This window comes from Microchirus variegatus (assembly GCF_963457635.1).
Source record: "Microchirus variegatus genome assembly, chromosome: 9".
Taxonomy (NCBI): domain Eukaryota; kingdom Metazoa; phylum Chordata; class Actinopteri; order Pleuronectiformes; family Soleidae; genus Microchirus; species Microchirus variegatus.
In genome coordinates this window covers 24,442,202-24,460,117 of record NC_139810.1, presented here as the reverse complement: position 1 = coordinate 24,460,117, position 17,916 = coordinate 24,442,202, and the positions used below count along the sequence as shown (strand labels likewise).

General features: G+C 40.2%; 1 protein-coding gene across 1 annotated transcript; it reads right to left on the bottom strand.

Moving 5' to 3' along the window:
* Positions 1-1,987: 1,987 nt before the first annotated feature.
* marchf9 (membrane-associated ring finger (C3HC4) 9) lies at positions 1,988-17,685 on the bottom strand (the record flags this gene model as incomplete). Its single annotated transcript, XM_083894768.1, has 4 exons — positions 1,988-2,316; positions 3,758-3,950; positions 7,456-7,611; positions 17,296-17,685. 4 exons carry the CDS (start codon positions 17,683-17,685, stop codon positions 1,988-1,990), a joined length of 1,068 nt encoding a protein of 355 aa, XP_083750894.1.
* Between the last annotated feature and the right edge of the window lie 231 nt (positions 17,686-17,916).

The following is a 17,916-nucleotide window of genomic DNA, read 5'->3' as shown; positions in this document are numbered from 1 at the left end:
TGAAAATGTAAAAAAAAGAGGGTGGATTACAAAACAAAAATATAAATATAATAATACTTATTAAGGATTATTATATATATATATTAATAATTAATTATAAAAAAAACTTACATGGACGCAGCTTGAAAAGTGCAACTTAAATGTCCTGCTGCAGATCTGTCTCGATGAAATGGGACTGGTGACTACAAAACAAATAGCCACAAGGGGGCGACAAATGCCGATATATTTAAGTGGGAAAACCTGGAATGAAAAATAATCCCAGACTCCTCACTGCTCCTCCTGCTCATTCCCACAGGGCGGCGCTGTCCGTCAGCACCACACTTCGCATGTTTCAGTGCAGTGGTCAACACAGTCTCTGTGGTGACAAGTCGCCATCTTATGTAGATTATAGACCATGTGAGTAATAAACAACCAAGCAATCAATCAATTAATCAATCAGAAACTAGAAAAAACACCGAAAAAAACCAGACTCTGAAATCTAAATGGAATTCAGCCATCTTTAATGCTATTATTTACGCCTGCTGAGGTTGGGTTTTGCTTCTTTTTTTTAAAAATGTCATTGCAATAACGTTTAAGATGAGCACTGACGATGTCGTGTCTTTCCAATCACAGACATCACATGATTCATTGCTGATTTGTGACTTTGTGGTAGAGTTTAAATCATTTTTTTTTATTTTTTTTTAAACTGATCCATTTCACCCAGTTCTCTAATTTCCTCCCACAGTCCAAAAACATTCAGATTTTGAGATTAGGTAAATTGGACACTCTAAATCGAGTTGTTTGTCTCCATGTGGTCCTGCGATGGACTGGTGACCTGTCCCAGGGTGAACCCCGCCTTTCTCCCTATGTCAGATGGGATTGGCACCAGCGACCCCTGTGACCCTCATGTGAAGGATAAAGCAGTTAAAGATGGATCATTTCATTACCTCAGCAGAGCGGGACACATTCAAACCTTGCATGCTCACAGGTGGAGGGTAAAGAAGAGACCAAGTGACAGTAATTAGTAAGAGATCATCCGATCCCCAGTTTTAATCCAATAGTTTACTTATTATCAAATCTGAATCAGCACACGGCAGCAACAATCTTCATTTTAGCAGAAATACCTGCGACACACTGCCGTTTGTCACGTCGACAAAAAGTTGTTTGCAGTGAAATCAGATGTTTTCAAAGTGTTTATTTTGGCAAGCACCATTCGAAATAGAGCAAATCTGTCATGTGCTTATGGTATGTGATGAAGAATAAAATTATATACCCATGCAAAATTCCCTGTGAAATGTACATATGCATCTTTATTGCAGAAAGGTTAAGTGTCACTGAAATCTCACTGATTTCCTTTTCTTCTTCTCTGTTTTTCTTATTGTTCTGTTGTCGCCTTTGCATTGCCCTCATGTTTTTGTTTCAGTTTTCGGTCTTTTTTTTATTTATTTATTTTTTTTATCACCAGCATCGATTCGCTGTAGAAACGTTAGGATTATTACACATAGTTGTTTTGGAAATGCTTGGCATGTATAAAGTTACATGGTTACCTCTAAAATCATACATCTGAACGAAATCAAAGTGAGTAAAAAATCCAAACCAAACCAAGAGGATTCAAAAACAGAACAAAAAAAAATGTCTCTGTGCATCCTGATATTGAACTGGAAAAAAAATCATCTCATCATCTTGGATTAGGTTATTAAAAACCTGTTTACACTTTTGTCCTCATCCTCATAATTCATGTTTGGTGTCTTTTAATGCTTTTTTTTTTTTTGTTCATTTATTCCATCAGTTCTTCAATTATTGAAAAGGAGCATCTGGCTTCCTTTTGTGGTACGAAACAAGAGGAGAAATCCTCAAGAGTGTGTTGTCTGTTGATGCTCCGGGCATCGCTCAGCTCCTCACAGGACGCCTGTCACCTCCATGAGTCTGGATTATTAATATTAGGTCCGTAAGTCCCTTCCATTCATTTACATCTGAACCCAAAGACGAGTTCTTTGTCCGGTCGCGCTCATACGGTGGTGACCCTCATCACCACCTCTCTATTGGCAGCAGCGCTGATCCGCGGGTCGTTGGGCCTCAGTTGGCTCAGGATGTGTAAGATGGTGTAGCCACAGTGGTGGTTCAGGATAGTTCTTAGCCTCCTGCTCTGCCGCCCGCCGCTGCTGCTGGCCAGACCGTGAGGGTTGCTGCGAGAGCCGCGCGCCCCCGTCTTACTCGAACTCAGCGGGTCGCCCAAGTCCTTCGATTTCTCATAGTTCAGTACTTTCCACTGCTGATTAACAGCCTGCCATCGTTTGAAGATTCGATACACCGATGAGCCTTCATGGATGATGAGGCCTGAGCAGGGAGGGAAGAAAAAAAAAAGAGAGGAAACGGGGTGAAGAACCGGTGTATTCCTACTCCTTTACATCACAAAATTATGCTAAAGGCCCCTGAGCTGCAAGCAGCATCATAGGTAGGAACATTTCATCTCTCCCGTGGAGGAGAATAGACAGTTGCCAATAATCACAGTGCTCGTATCTGATGCCATCTGTTCCCCCTGTGTTGTCTTACACAGCCGACTCTCACAATTACTCACTAACAGCCAACCAGGTTACTCGTAGAAAACAAAATGTGCCCGGTCTACCTCTGCACCATCTGCTAATTATGTTCTTTTTTGTCTGACCTCAACCAGGAGAATGTGAACTGAATGCATGTTTGTGTCGCCATGTTAGTTTGTCCTTGCATAATGCAACTAATGTTTATTAAAGTAGTTGCTGTTCCTGCGCAACCTCTCGTTGCATAATGCATTTCTCCATGCTCTGTCACCTGAACACTCCACCATGTGCATTTTTAGATCCATCTATCTATCTATCTATCTATCTATCTATCTATCTATCTATCTATCTATCTATCTATCTATCTATCTATCTATCTATCTATCTATCTATCTATCTATCTATCTATCTATCTATCTATCTATCTATCTATCTATCTATCTATGTTAGCTCAAAGTTATCTATCTATCTATCTATCTATCTATCTATCTATCTATCTATCTATCTATCTATCTATCTATCTATCTATCTATCTATCTATCTATCTATCTATCTATCTATCTATCTATCTATCTATCTATCTATCTATCTATCTATCTATCTATCTATGTTAGCTCAAAGTTATCTATCTATCTATCTATCTATCTATCTATCTATCTATCTATCTATCTATCTATCTATCTATCTATCTATCTATCTATCTATCTATCTATCTATCTATCTATCTATCTATCTATCTATCTATCTATGTTAGCTCAAAGTTATCTATCTATCTATCTATCTATCTATCTATCTATCTATCTATCTATCTATCTATCTATCTATCTATCTATCTATCTATCTATCTATCTATCTATCTATCTATCTATCTATCTATCTATCTATCTATCTATCTATCTATGTTAGCTCAAAGTTATCTATCTATCTATTTATCTATCTATCTATCTATCTATCTATCTATCTATCTATCTATCTATCTATCTATCTATCTATCTATCTATCTATCTATCTATCTATCTATCTATCTATCTATCTATCTATCTATCTATCTATCTATCTATCCATCCATCCATCCATCCATCCATCCATCCATCCATCCATCCATCCATCCATCCATCCATCCATCCATCCATCCATCTATCTATCTATCTATCTATCTATCTATCTATCTATCTATCTATCTATCTATCTATCTATCTATCTATCTATCTATCTATCTATCTATGTACATTGTGGTTTACCTATGCAGACGATGTCCATGAAACCGTACATGCCGTAGCAGATTTGGAAGAGCAGGTCCTGGCGCTGCCACTTGGCTGAAGGGCTGAGTGAGGACCAGATGAGCCAGGAGATGCTGGCAATGAGGAACAGGGAGCCCAGAATAATGGCCGCTATCTGCACCTTCTCGATCACCGTCAGAGAAATGGCCTGCCACTGCAACACAGAGAGAGAGAGAGAGAGAGAGAGAGATGTTTAAATCAGTGCTGGAAGAAGTTGCGAAGAACCCTTTACTCTAAAGTACCAGTGCAACAATATAAACAGACTAAATAAAAGTCACAATTCCTGCATTGTTAAATTCATGGTACATACTTTTGTTTTGAGGCCCTTAAGAATTCTATAAAACTTCCAAGGTCTTCACCCAGATCTGTACATTATCAGAAGAACTGTGGCACAATATTGAAGTTTATTTATTTATTTCTTGTAAAGCACTTTGGATCACCGAAAGGATTGTTGTAAAGGGCTGTATAAATAAAGTACATTTACATTTACATTTAAACAAATATCACAGAAATTCTAATTCTGTGCAGATTCTACTTATTTGTTGATTGTTGTTTATGTATTTTTGTTGTGTTGGTCCTGTTTTTGTTTCCTTGTAGCATATTATACTTGAGTATGTTGTCATTATTCCATCAATGACTGCAGGTGCAAATGAGCAAAACGGTCACAATCTGGCACATTAACATGCTAATGTACATTAATGTCCAAACGCAAATAAATATTAATCAAATATATATTATTTTTGGATACAAACCTGCAATAAACAGAAAATATACAGCTTTTTTAACATTTAGTGAGAAAAAGTTAAACCTTGTAAAAATAATTGTTCCACTATAAAAACTATTTGTACATATAAAGTGTTTTTTAGTATTGTTTTAACTTAAATCACTTTAATACACACACACACACAACTCTGCAAATGTGGTTTCTCAACTTGCTTTATGTGAAATACTGTAAAAAAAAGAAATAAAGTTATTTCACCAAGAACAAACATTTAAATGTTAAGTCAAAGTGATTTGATTTCACATATTAACATGTTTGTGTTTAAAACATGAAGCAGTGGAACTATGTGTCACTGATATTATTGATGTATTGTTTAAAGTAATATAGTAATATCACCAAATAGGCTTTGTAAACCTGTGGCAGATTTTGCAGCTTCAACATGGAAAGCTGTGAGGACAGGCACTGATTTGTTGCCAACCTCCTTCACCTATGACTTTAATCTATGGATTTACAGTAAACCAATGAATCAGATGAATGTTTTTGGAGGGAGGCCACATACAGCGCTTCAGAAATTGTTTTAGACCGACTGTCATAAAAACGATAAAAACTATAATAAATATTTCCGCAATCTTTCAAAAAAAAAAAACGTCTAAAAATGTTATTGTAATTCATTTGGCAAAGTGAATTCACCTTTTTATAGCCAACGTCAGAAATTAATTAAGCACAACATTCAACCACAAAAACACATTTTTCTGTCCAGGAATGCGAGTAAATAATTATAATTAGACGTCTTAATCGAGACATAATGATGTGCTTTACTATGTTTTCTTTGAAAATTAATTCATGGATTAATTGATTAATGCCAATGGTGTTTTTTTTTTAATTTAGGGCAGTTAAACCTTACGTTGCGTGGTGGTCTAACATAATGTGTTAACCACAGGTGTCAAACTGGTGGCCCACCACTCAATATCATGTTACTATGAAAACATGGACAGTATGAATATAGACAGAATATAATACTAAATACTTTATATTTGCTAACACAATTTTTTTTTTCAATCATAATACTAATAAGACATCAATTTACCACATTATTAAATGTATTAAATTCAACATTAATAAGCTCGTTTGGTGTTTTAATTATGTTATTATTCACTTAATTTTTTATTTATTTCTCTGTTTTTGACAGTAAAATATTTATTTTGAACTATGAATATGTTATTATTGTGAAATATATACATATTTCCATATAAAAAAAAAAAAAATCATCACTTTTACTTTGGAATTTTGTAAAATATTCTAATTTTCCCCACATTAAAAAAAAAAAAAAAAAAAAACCTCTATTACAGTCCTTATTGACCAGACTAGATGCTCATTGGACCCCATTTGAGTTTTTAACACCACTGTGTTGAAATTCCATTGGATGCAGTTAATATAGGAATAAACCGTAAAATAATAAATACAAATTCTGACATCATGGAGCCTTTAAAAATGAAAAAAAAAAAAAAAAAATCAATATACACCATTATTTGGTGCATCCGTGTATAAGAGGCTTTGCACTGTTGTATTATGTGGAGCTACTTTACATTTAAGTCAGGTGGTTACCCTTTTACAAAGTCTTACTGCAATTTCTCACATCTCTCCAGTGTGTTTCTCTTGCGTGTGTTGAACTGAAGAGGAAAGGTCTGAGTCTACAACTCTGGGTGTTATTTTACCGCTCTACTATGGAGAGTATCCCGGTGTGTACGGTGTCACAGTCTGGTCTACGCTGGCTGCTCTTTAAAAGATTGGAAGCCTCTGCAGAGAGTCACTGGAGGAGATCGCTAGAGACCGATACCTGAGCAGAACCTTTCGCCAAAGACACCAGAGACAATACTCACCGCCGTGGCACCATCTCTGTCACCTGCTCCGCTCAGCAAAGCAATACCAGTCTCTCAAAAGTACGATGACAAGACTCAGCCACAGTTTTTTTTTATCTGAATGGACTTAAACAACAGAAAACTCTATTTATATCGCATTCTTGTTGTCCTCCAGTGCTCTTTTATCTATTTGATTGTGTTTATTGTGTTTCTTTTACGCCAGTAGCGCTAATCTTGTTGCACTGTGTGCAGTGCAATGACAATAAAGGGCACTTTGACCATTTATTAAAATAAAAATGTCTAAAAGTGTCAGCGGAGAATACAAACACCTCACAAGATGCCTTTCACTTGAAAGTGTCACCAGCAAACTACAATAGATCTGTCTGACATGAAAGAGAGATGAAGTCAAAGGTACCGTAGCTCAAAATCCAACAATGCTTTACCCGCTCACATCATACAAATAAGAACTAAATACACACACACACACACACGTTATTACACACATGGCACCTTATCAATAGGTCTCAGGGCAGTTGGCTGCCTATGAAAAGGAGGGCAGAAGGACAGTGACGCAGAGGGAAAATGTGTCAGCACAATATGGCAAACAGTCCTCACAACACAGCAACGGCCTCAGATTTGTTCTGGTGATGGGTGTCGAGTCTGATCTGAGCAGCATTTGTACATTGTGTATTTTTTGATGAAAAGTTCTGTCGGCAGCAGCAACAGCAACAGCAACAGCAGCAGCAGTGACTTCATCGTGTCATCAGTCGCTGTGTGCTCTCCCTCCCTGATTCACTCATTAAAACTCATGGTCAGCCTCTTCTTTAGGTGTTTAAACAGCATTTATCCAGGACATCTATGCCCAGTTAAAAAAAAGCAGCATTGGACGCTCAACATAGCAGAGCTGCTTTGGCCCGTTTGTACGAGTGTGAGTCAGATTTATCTCGACAAGCTCAGAATCAAAGCAGTGTTTTTTTTGTTTTTTGTTTTTTTGCGCTCAAATTCGGCAACGGCATAAGTGGGAGCTTTGTTGCTCAGCAGCAGTCGTCGTTTTTTGTCTATGTTAATGTTCCGCTTACCTGCAGAGGGTTCTTGGTGCTGATGGCCAGGACCTGGTACTTGAAGTAGCAGAGCTCACAGCTCCAGGAGCCTCTCTCACTGATCCAGCGGATGAGGCAGGGCTGGTGGGTGCAGCGCACGGAGCCATCGCAGCGGCAGGGGCTCAACAGCTCGCCCTGTGAGACAAGAGGAGGGGGGGGGGGGGGGGGAGGGAGGAAATGGATGTATTCAGATCTGCTGACAGTGAGTGACACTTTGCAACTGCACACCACAATGCTAGTTTGGATAATACATGGCAGACATGAAAAGACTGTGACAGAGATGGAGCATATAAACGTTCATCAACAGTTAAACACTTGTACTGAAACCATGTGTACGACCACTGAACAAATTTAAGATTGAAGAAATGTGACCTTCCATCCTTCCATCCATCCATCCATCCATTTTCTACCACTTTATCCTCCACATGAGGGTCACATGTGCATCTCAGCTGACCCATCACAGGGCCACATAGAGACAAACAACCATCCACTCTCACCTACGCTCAATTTAGAGTGTCCAATTTGCCTAATCCCCATATTACATGTTTTTGGACATGTAACCTCCATGCATAAAGGGCCTTATTCCGACTGGGTCGCGACTCCGTGACCTTACTTGTTTACCATAATATTGTAAGACCTTGCTATGGAAAGTGCCTACATATAACTGGTAAAATAAAGGAGTTTAGTGTTATAGACAAAGTGATTATACTATAAAAAATACACACGTTTTAATGTCTTGGTGTAAATAGAGGTTTTCTTTTATTTCCTCCCAGTCCAAAAACATGCAATATGCAGATTAGGTGAATGGTTGTTTGTCTCTATATATGTCCAAGCTGCCTTTTCGCCCTATGTCAGCTGAGATTGGCGCCGGCGCCCCCCTGCAGCCCTCATGTGGAGGTTGAAGCAGGAGAAGATGAGTGAGTGAGTCAAAAGAGAAAATGGTTGTGTGTAGAATTGATCATATAATTGATTGAAGTATTGAAATTGTGATTGTTTTTGAAACAACCACAGTCAACATGAATTTGCAGATTGATTTAATGTGAGGCCACGCGGTTGGCGCAGCGGTTAGCGCTCCCTGACTTTTCAGCAAGAAGACCCAGTTCATGGGTGCGAGCCCCGGTTGGAACAAGGGCTTTTCTGCATGGAGTTTGCATGTTCTCCCCCTGTGTGTGTGTGGGCTTTCTCTGGGTTCTCACAGTCCAACAACATGCAGATGTGGGGATTAGGTGAATTGGTCACTCTAAATTGACCGTAGGTGACAGAGTGTGAGTGAATGGTTGTTTGTCTCTATATGTGGCCCTGTGATGGACTGGCGAACTGTCCAGGGTGTACCCCGCCATGTCTGAGATAGGCACAGCACCCCCCGCGACCCTCTGGTGGAGGATAAAATGGTAGATAATGGATGGATGGATTTCATGTGAAACTGCTTTATGTTACAATCCAGAGTAAAGGAGCAAATCCTGCTTACACCCCCAAAAAAGTCAACAAACGTAAATTATAATATGCTCCCCCTTTTCCTTGACCACACCTCCCCCCTTTCATAATGTCCCCCTATAGGGACAGGTGAATGCCACATTTCATTTGTACCAATACCACATTTAGGCTGTCACCGCCATTCACAGTCAAACAGCCATTACTCACGCAGTAAAAAGTCTGATAACAAGCCGTGCATCAAAAAATCCTTGTTTCATTTACCGGAAAGCACAAAGAAAAAACACTCTCTGTGATTTACATTTTAACGACAACGTTGGGGAGAAAATATCGGAGCAAATCATTTGTAAATCAGTGAATGAACACAGTTTGACGCGAGGCCCAGTTGGCGAAGGGGCGCGTTAACCATCTGCAACGACAACAGGGAGCAGCGAGGCTTCAAGGGCGGGCAGGTGAGCGCCAGAGAGGAGAGCTGCTGAAGCCTGACCACATTTTCACACACACACACACACACACTGTATTAAACTCCAACAACCTCATAACAAACTGACGTACCTCAGCTAAAACATCACTCATGTCAACTTTAGCAGAAAGGGTGCAATTTGGAAGTCCTTCAATTTGGACTAACTGATGACAATGTACATTTGAAGTAACTGTTTGTCATCTTGTCACATGCACTGATGCCCGAGCAACAGCTAGGTTAGCACCAGTCTCTTCAGCTCAGATGTTAGTTCTCATTTTGTCTGACAAGAATCCATGAAGTCACTGAATGACTCAGAATTAGTCATTGTTTGCACACACACACACAGATAAGTGATAGTGAATTTATCCTTTGCATGTAACCCATCTTGATAACACCAGTAGTGTTGTACTGTAACGATGTACAAATACGTTGTTACTGTACTTAAGTAGAACATTCACGTATCTGTTCTTTGTTATTTGTAATTCTAGCAACTTTTACTCCACTATATTTCCTCCAACTATCTTTGTTACTTGTAACTACCAAATTAAATCAGAAGAAGAAGAGTTGGTAACGGTCTGTATTTATATAGAGGTTTTCTAGTCTTGATGAACTGCTTTACACTATAGTTTTATCATTCACACGTCTTTCATACTCATTCACAGGCTTCAACATGGCGGTTAATCGTCTTGCTCAAGGACAAATATAGACTAGCAGAGCCAGGAATTGAACCCACAGCCTTCCAGTTGAAAGACAACCACTGAGCTACCATGGCTCAATTCTAACTCCTCCTTTTTTTTTATTACACTTTTACTTCTAAAACTTTACTACATTTTACATCAGAAAATGACTTTTAATACTTAATTACAGTAAATGTCTTACATTTTAAGACGTACTTATATTATAAAAAAGTGACTTCAACTTCTATCAAAGTCATTTCTGGTAAGATACACGACAGTAGTGAACACACACAAGCCAGGCGCAGGAATGGGGGAATCAAATCATGGGAATTCAACCAGCAACCCCATCCAGTTACGAGCCCAATTCCTTTCCTCTTGGTCATGGGCTGCCAAATAATAGTATTTATAATGGTCAGGCTAAGGGCCGGGTCATCCGCATTGAAGTACATCCAACCAAATATATAAATCTACAGACTGCAGACTTACGGGGGGGGGGGGGACTATAAGTGGGTGGAACTATAAACAGGGGGCGGAACTTCAAGGTGTCCAAATCACACAGAACCACGTGAGAATGCAGCTAAATAAAAGAATAAAAAAAGATCAATAAGGGTCAGGGTTAGTGTTCTGTTACGTTAATGCAAGGTCACAGTTACAAAAACGTCCAAGTTGTCACGTGTAGCTCCGCCCACTTAAAGCTACGCCCCCTCGCACATCTCCAGTTTGATTTCACGTGGACCGCGACTGTACGTGGTCTCTGTGGAACAATACTCTCCATTCCAGTAGCTGGCATGATCTTGTTTTGGTCAAAAGACACAACAAAGAAGACGGTAACCATGGAAACCTCGCTTGAGGTTACATGATAAAGTCGTCTGGCATTATGTGCAACTCGGCGCTCAAAGAATACAAGTAAACACAAATGAGGGCGATTTCCCGGTGAGTAATTGCTGCTACTGGAACGGAGTGTGAGCTGGAGTACGTGAGCATGAAACACCGGGACTGACGCGGATCCTTGTTAAGAGTATGAATGGAACTGTGTGCATGTGCAAACATGTGGATCTCCACAGATCCACAGGCCCTGCACGGCTGTTTACTCAAGTCTCTGGTCCCATGCTAAACCAGGCCAAGGTCACTATTTCCTGGCTATAAGTTTCATATTTAACCAACAACAGATATTTAACCATCAAATGTCGACCTGCGTTATCACTGCACAATAGTACACTGGCCTTCAGGTAACATGCAAACATGAAAACATCAACTCTCGAGCCAGCGTTTACTTTGTCCTTTCTGAGCTACTGTAGAAACATGCCTGCGCAACATGGAGGACTCTTTGGACCTGCTCCCAGTGTAGGTGTGAAGCTCCTAATTCAAACAAAAACACAACGGTTCTTAGTTCTGTGCGATTATGCTCCAATGAGAGCGTGACTATTAAATGTTGTACTCAGCTTGTGCTGATTGATCATCAGAAAATTCGACACACTGGACAATTTTCCACAATTTCCATTACGCTGAAAAATAATCACTCATTGACAGAGTCATACAAAGTTCAGTTGCAGGCTTTAAGTTACTCAAATCAATCATATGAATCATATCATGTCAGAGGTTTCTCCTGTGTGCTAATGACTTGAAACTCGACGCCGCCACAAGATGGCGGACACTTACCACCAGGGCATGGAATTAACACCCGACCACACGCCAGATGTGGGTACATTTTTACGATTGGTGGGCGAAACTGTCAATCTAATGCCAATGAGTGCAGAGCAACTGTTGTGTTGTTGACATATCCGCTATGTGTTTGCTTTTTTTGTCAATTTGTGAGGGTAACTCAACAAGCAAGTCCGACTTTAGGTCCAAAATGCACTGGGGTGAAGAGGCTGGATTTTAAGCCTCAAAATGTCTGTCTGGACTTGGGGCTAACCCTAACCCCTAACCCTAACCCTTTGGCTTATTTTAATCATAAAAAGTGCCAGAAAATGTACTTTGAGTAAGCGCTTTTGGCCGTTTACAAAGAATAACCTTCAATATCGGGCAGTTATTTGCAATTTACTGCACGTCCAAGTGGTGTATTAAAAATTTAAAACGACGAAAAACACTGCAGCTGTACATGAAGGCCAGATTTTTTTACGTGTTAAATTTGAAAAGTGAACAGTACAAAACATATATAACATAACATTTGTTTGAGTCTCAATGTGCAAAAACAGGCCAAACAATGGCAACTATGTACAGGCGTTTTAATAGCGCGAGTGAAATTACCGTAATAACCACGTGTTGGCTTTGACGTGCAACTTCTCAGCTTTTAGAAACCATTGGACAGGTAACCGGCACATAATTACGGTAATGCAAAAGTGCACTTTTGCGCGAATGTGTCGTCTGCAATATGCTCGTGTGAAATGATGGTTTGTTTACACACGTGAATGTTGGAACTGTCCTGCAGTGTCAGTCTATGACCTGTAACCCCCGCTTATCACCCACCGCCCTGAGAACGCTACCTATCAAGATCCAGGGTTTACAATAGCATAATTAGAGAAATTACAAAAAAAAAAATCATGTTCAATTAAACCCACAAATGTCTGTACGCTCGTCCTTGTGTGCTCATTTCCAAATAACGCCAGTGTTCTGCTTTATAAACCGTGACTCATACAGTGAAATGTGAATCACAATACGTTTACAGTAGCTTTAGGGAATCACCAACAGGCTGCAGCGTCTCATTATGTGCCAGAGAACTGTGTTGATGCAAATAATGCTTGGTATTGTTGTTTTATTTTTCTGTCCATCTGCACTGTGCTGTTCTCCCATCTGGCTCATTTGACCTTCCCACTTATAATAAAAGACTTCAAGTGTCCCAGCGCATAAAAGTTTGTGTTTGGCTGATGAGCCACATGCCACTCATAAACTTTAAAATAACTTGCCTGCTGACATTATAAAGACAACAAAGAGAAGGTCAGAGGGATATGAGGGGCTAAATAAAAACAATATAGAAGCAAATATTTCTGAAATGTCAAGTAGTCAATGAGGAGTGTGTGTGTGTGTATATATATCTTTGCAAGGACCAAAAACTGTACAAACCCAAAGAGGCAGATTGTGGTCCAGATTTGGACCCAGGTGCTCCCCTATCCTGACCTTTATGGCACTAGACGTGCAGGAAATGTACCTAATATTATGTCCTTTAAATGACCACGTGACGACTGTACATTTTACAGCCAAAATAGAGCGAAAGAATTGACCTTTCTCCTCAATTTCAACACCAATACGCGTCGCTAATGTGACAAACACAACGCGCTGTTTTCCCCCGTGTCAAAGTAAAAGCGTTTCAGCATCTTGGCTCACCTGAATCCATTCATTTTCACAACACAGAGCTTTTAGTGTGAAATATTTGCAGGCGTGACAGATGTGCAGCTTCTATCTGAAGAGTTCTGACATTCACAGTTGAGTCCAGGCACAAAAAAAACATCACAAACTCACTGTGTCATCAACAGTCCAGGGAGAGACGAGGAAGGAGGGAAAATAGACTGAATATCAGAGAAAAGAGAGACTTCACCTTTGAGCTGACAATAGAAATAGTTTTTCGTCAATAAAAATTAAAAAATAATAATTTTAAATTAATTTACATTTTAATTTCAGTCCCTGACAATATTTATATTATGCAGAATTTTTTTTTTTTTTCATTTAGTTGAAAAATTGGAAAAAAATACAAATAAAACTTGCATAAAAATACAAATATGATTTAATTATACTTGATTTGAATGTTAGATATTCTGGCTGCTCCTCACAAATGTAAAGTTTTTTTTAAGGGTTAAGTCTTGCCGTACAGGAATCTATGAATGTGTGTGTGTGTATGAGAGTGTAGGGTTAAGGTATTACTGATGTCGTGGGGACCTAAATCTGTTTACACACTCACATGATGGGGACTTGTCTTCCTTGTGGGGACAAAAAACAAGTCCCCATAATGTAAATGACCACATTTTAAAGTGAAGTGTGTGTGTGTGTGTGTGGTTCAGGTATTACTAATGTCGTGGGGACCTAAATCTGTTTACTCACTCACATGATGGGGACTTGTCTTACCCACATTTTAGTGAGTGAAAAGTGAAAAATGTGTGTGTGTGTGTGTGTGTGTGTGTGTGTGTAGTGACAAAGTTATTGTCATTATAAGCTATAATAAAAAATAAAAAACGGAGACCTTTAATAGCTGTGATTACATTTTTTTGGGTTACGGATCATTCTGAGTAGAAACTTTGGGTGATGTGACCAATAATTTTGTCGACGTCAGTGTCTCATCTACAGCCAGAATCCAGTAGAGCATTTCTCTGGAGTGCCTCCATTTATGATGGATAAAGAAGATATTTCAGACTCACGTGGCACCAAAAGAAAAAATGTTCTCTTCATATGCGTCCAATTATCACTTTAATAATTACAGGCAAAGGCTCAAGTTATTTGCATCCACAGTTCAGTTCTAAACCGCGTCTCCTGGGGTCATTACAAAGTAATGTTAAAGATTCACGCTCTTGTCGTTTGATGTTCAAAACCACTGATCATTCTGCTGGAGACAACAAGACGCACGCGAGCGGATTTGGCTTTGGGGAAACCACATGTGAAAATGTGGACGTTGTTTTCAGATTTGTCGTGATGAATCGTAACGACTGAAAAATTATTATTTTATTTTTTTTATGAGCTTCACAAGCTGCATGCAATATAAACAGATAGAGCCTCGTAATAGTTTTATCTGCAGTAACATATAATACCAATAATAGGTTGTTGATAGTGTGTTAATGAGCTTTTTTCACACCAGTAGTTCAATACTGAAGCAAATAAACATCTATTTTCATTGAGTCAATGTATTTAAACATTAAAATATAGGTTGTATCGAGACATGAATGGTTGTATATGACCATATACAGCAGGGGTCTCCAACCTTTTTACTTCTGAGAGCTACTTTGACCAAATGAAAAAGGGCCTTTAACATTTATTCTCGTTTTTACCAAAAATATTGATGTCTCCGCAACTCACATTTTGCAATAAACATCTTTCTATATCTCACACACGTACAAATGCACCGACATTATGGCTGACTCACTTTCCATATTGTTATTATCTGCCCGCATGTCACTGTATCACTTCACTAAGTGTGTCTGCCCACTTAGCGTATAGGTCATCAGGTTTGTGTTCGATTATTGAAACCTTTGTTGAGCTGCTGGGAAAAGGACTGGGAGCTACTGGGAGCTCGTGAGCCATGCGTTGGGAGACCCCAGACATACAGAGTATATTTATAATTTAAAAGGATTTGAGTGGCTTCAGATTGACGCAATCTCCACTCTTTTGTATTTGTTATCGAGTCAAACATGGAATATTCAAGAGGGGGCGCTGCTCATTCCACAACAAAACCACCTCGACACAAACACACTTCCTGCTCAGCTGATCTTGGCCTGGCTTAGTCCCTCAATGCCACTTCACAGAGCACGAAGGTGTTAATCTGGTGTGTCACTCCTATGACTAGGAACATGGCCGTCCTCCACGGCTGTAACCTTTACAGCATGTGCGACCCTGGGGGTGAAGCCGCTGTCGGCCACAAACACAGAAAAGGGCAAACAGAGGTGATCAACAGCACCGTGACCGCCCCGGTGTTTCCATGCAAACCAGACAATGCTAAGTGACAGCAGCCACTGTTCCATGGCACATCCTGACGCCTTTGACAGACACTTAATAAGGACACATACTCCATGCAGCATGCAGGGGCAAGGCGATTATGTCTGTAGGTAATTGGCCCACTGACAGCGACATGATCCCGGCCCCTGTTGTGACCTGCTTGAATAATGAAATAACAATAAAATGGCAAACATGTTCCCCTCCGCTCTGCACCCAAGGCGGTGTACGGCACCTTTCCGTTTGCACAGAGAACAAGTAATAATAATAATAATAATAATAAAAATAATAATACGGCAGCGAGAGGAGCTGATGTGGAGGTGTCGTCTCAGGGTTTTCCCCTCAGTGCTTTGTTTGCCTGCTCTTTTTCTGGAGCTAAAAGAGGCGACTCAGAGCCACGTTGCTCGATGAGTCACCTTGCTGAAGAGCCCAAAGCCCATAACATCAACATTTTATTAAAGGAAGGACGCTTGAGTGTGCAAGACAGGAAGTTGATCCCTATCATATGATCATATGACCCCCCCCCTCCCCCCCCCGCCCCACATACAAAAAAGACCTGAAGTGATTTATACGCCGTCCTGTGGCTCTCCACAGATTACTATGTGTTACAATGGACACTCCAAGGCAAATGTCATAAATTAACACATGAGCTGTAAAAAACACTTTACGCCTATCTTAGGGAAGTGACTGAATGGTAATATCCATCTGTGCTCCTACAGGATCTACAGTGTTTCTAATTATCGGAGGCTTCAGGACGACCTGCTGAGCCGGAGCGGCACAGTCTTCCGCACACCTGGTCACACTGACCACAGACAAAGAGGGATGCTCTACAAATATGAACCACGACACAAAAGAAATTGTGAAAAATCTCAATCGTCAGGCTGGGAACAGGGATTGTCAAAAGATCACCCTGTTTCTGTGATACATGCAGATGGGAAAACAGTTGATTTGCATTTGCCCAAAAAAACAAAAAAAAACATGATTGTGACTCAAGCATATTCACTGCCTCTCACTTTGTTTGTCATCGCGCAGACCTGACTGGCTAACTTTTCTTTGTTGCTATGCTGGCCGGATTTCAGATGTGTGGGAAATGCAGCCTCTCCATCACCACCACTGATTAGCTTAGTTATGAGAACAATGTTATTTGGACAGAGCAGATCACTGAACACACAGCAGTGTGAAGATGGAGTGTAGCATGCTGTGCAGCAGATTGTAAAATCACTCTATCTATATTGATATACAAATATATGGCTTATTTTTGCATAGGTGTCAAAAGGATGGCTATAGTAATTGCTCCTCTGAATCAGAGAGCCTTTGTGGTTTGCTGTGTAACAAAAAGAAAAAAAAATCAAAATGGCAGATTGGAGTAAAGAACAAAGTGTGGTTGTGGAAATCATTAAAAAAAAAGGAAGAAAAGAACTTCCTACAACCTTGCTCATGTGTAAAATCCCATGCATGCTGATAGAAAATGGTTCCCCACAGCAGCACAAAGGCTCAGCACATTTACACCACACAAATGTGAAACAAAAACATGCTCTCTGCCTGTCTGTCTGTCTGTCTGTCTGCATGTCTGTCTGTACAACACGAGGAACCAGTTATCTGCTGCATGTCTACCTGCTCTGGGCCTTGGAAACAGATCCGGCACTGGGGGGTCCGCAGGCTGCTGGCGGTGCTGGCCAGAGACACGGCGTCCAGGCCCACTTGCAGCTTGGGCTCCTTGTCCTCAAACGCCAGGCTCCGGGGCCGCGGTTCGCTGCCGTAGTATTCCTCCTCATCATCCCGGGAATGGCAGTCGACGAACGGCGGCCAGCCGCAGCCGCCCATCCCCAGACCTCGCATTGTGGTGGCGGCGGCGGCGGCGGCGGCGGTGGTGGTGTTGTTGTTGGTGGTGGTGGTGGTGTTGGACCGTCTCTCTGTGTCTGAACCGGACTGTCTCGAATCGGATCGCATAAACACGAGGACTTTCAGTTCATTAAAAAACATGCGGATCCGATACTTGAACATGTTTGGCTACATAAAGTCTCAGCCAGTCTGAAAGAAAGAAATGAAGTGTTTTTGTCCCTTCTATTGTTATTATTATTATTGTTATTGTTATTATTGTTCATACACTGACTGTGTTCATTCTCAGTGTAGTAATCCCACTACTACTAATAATAATAATTATTATTAATAATTGTGAAAGGCTCTCTCCTCACTGATGGCATGTGTGTCTAAGCCAATGCGGATAAAAGATTT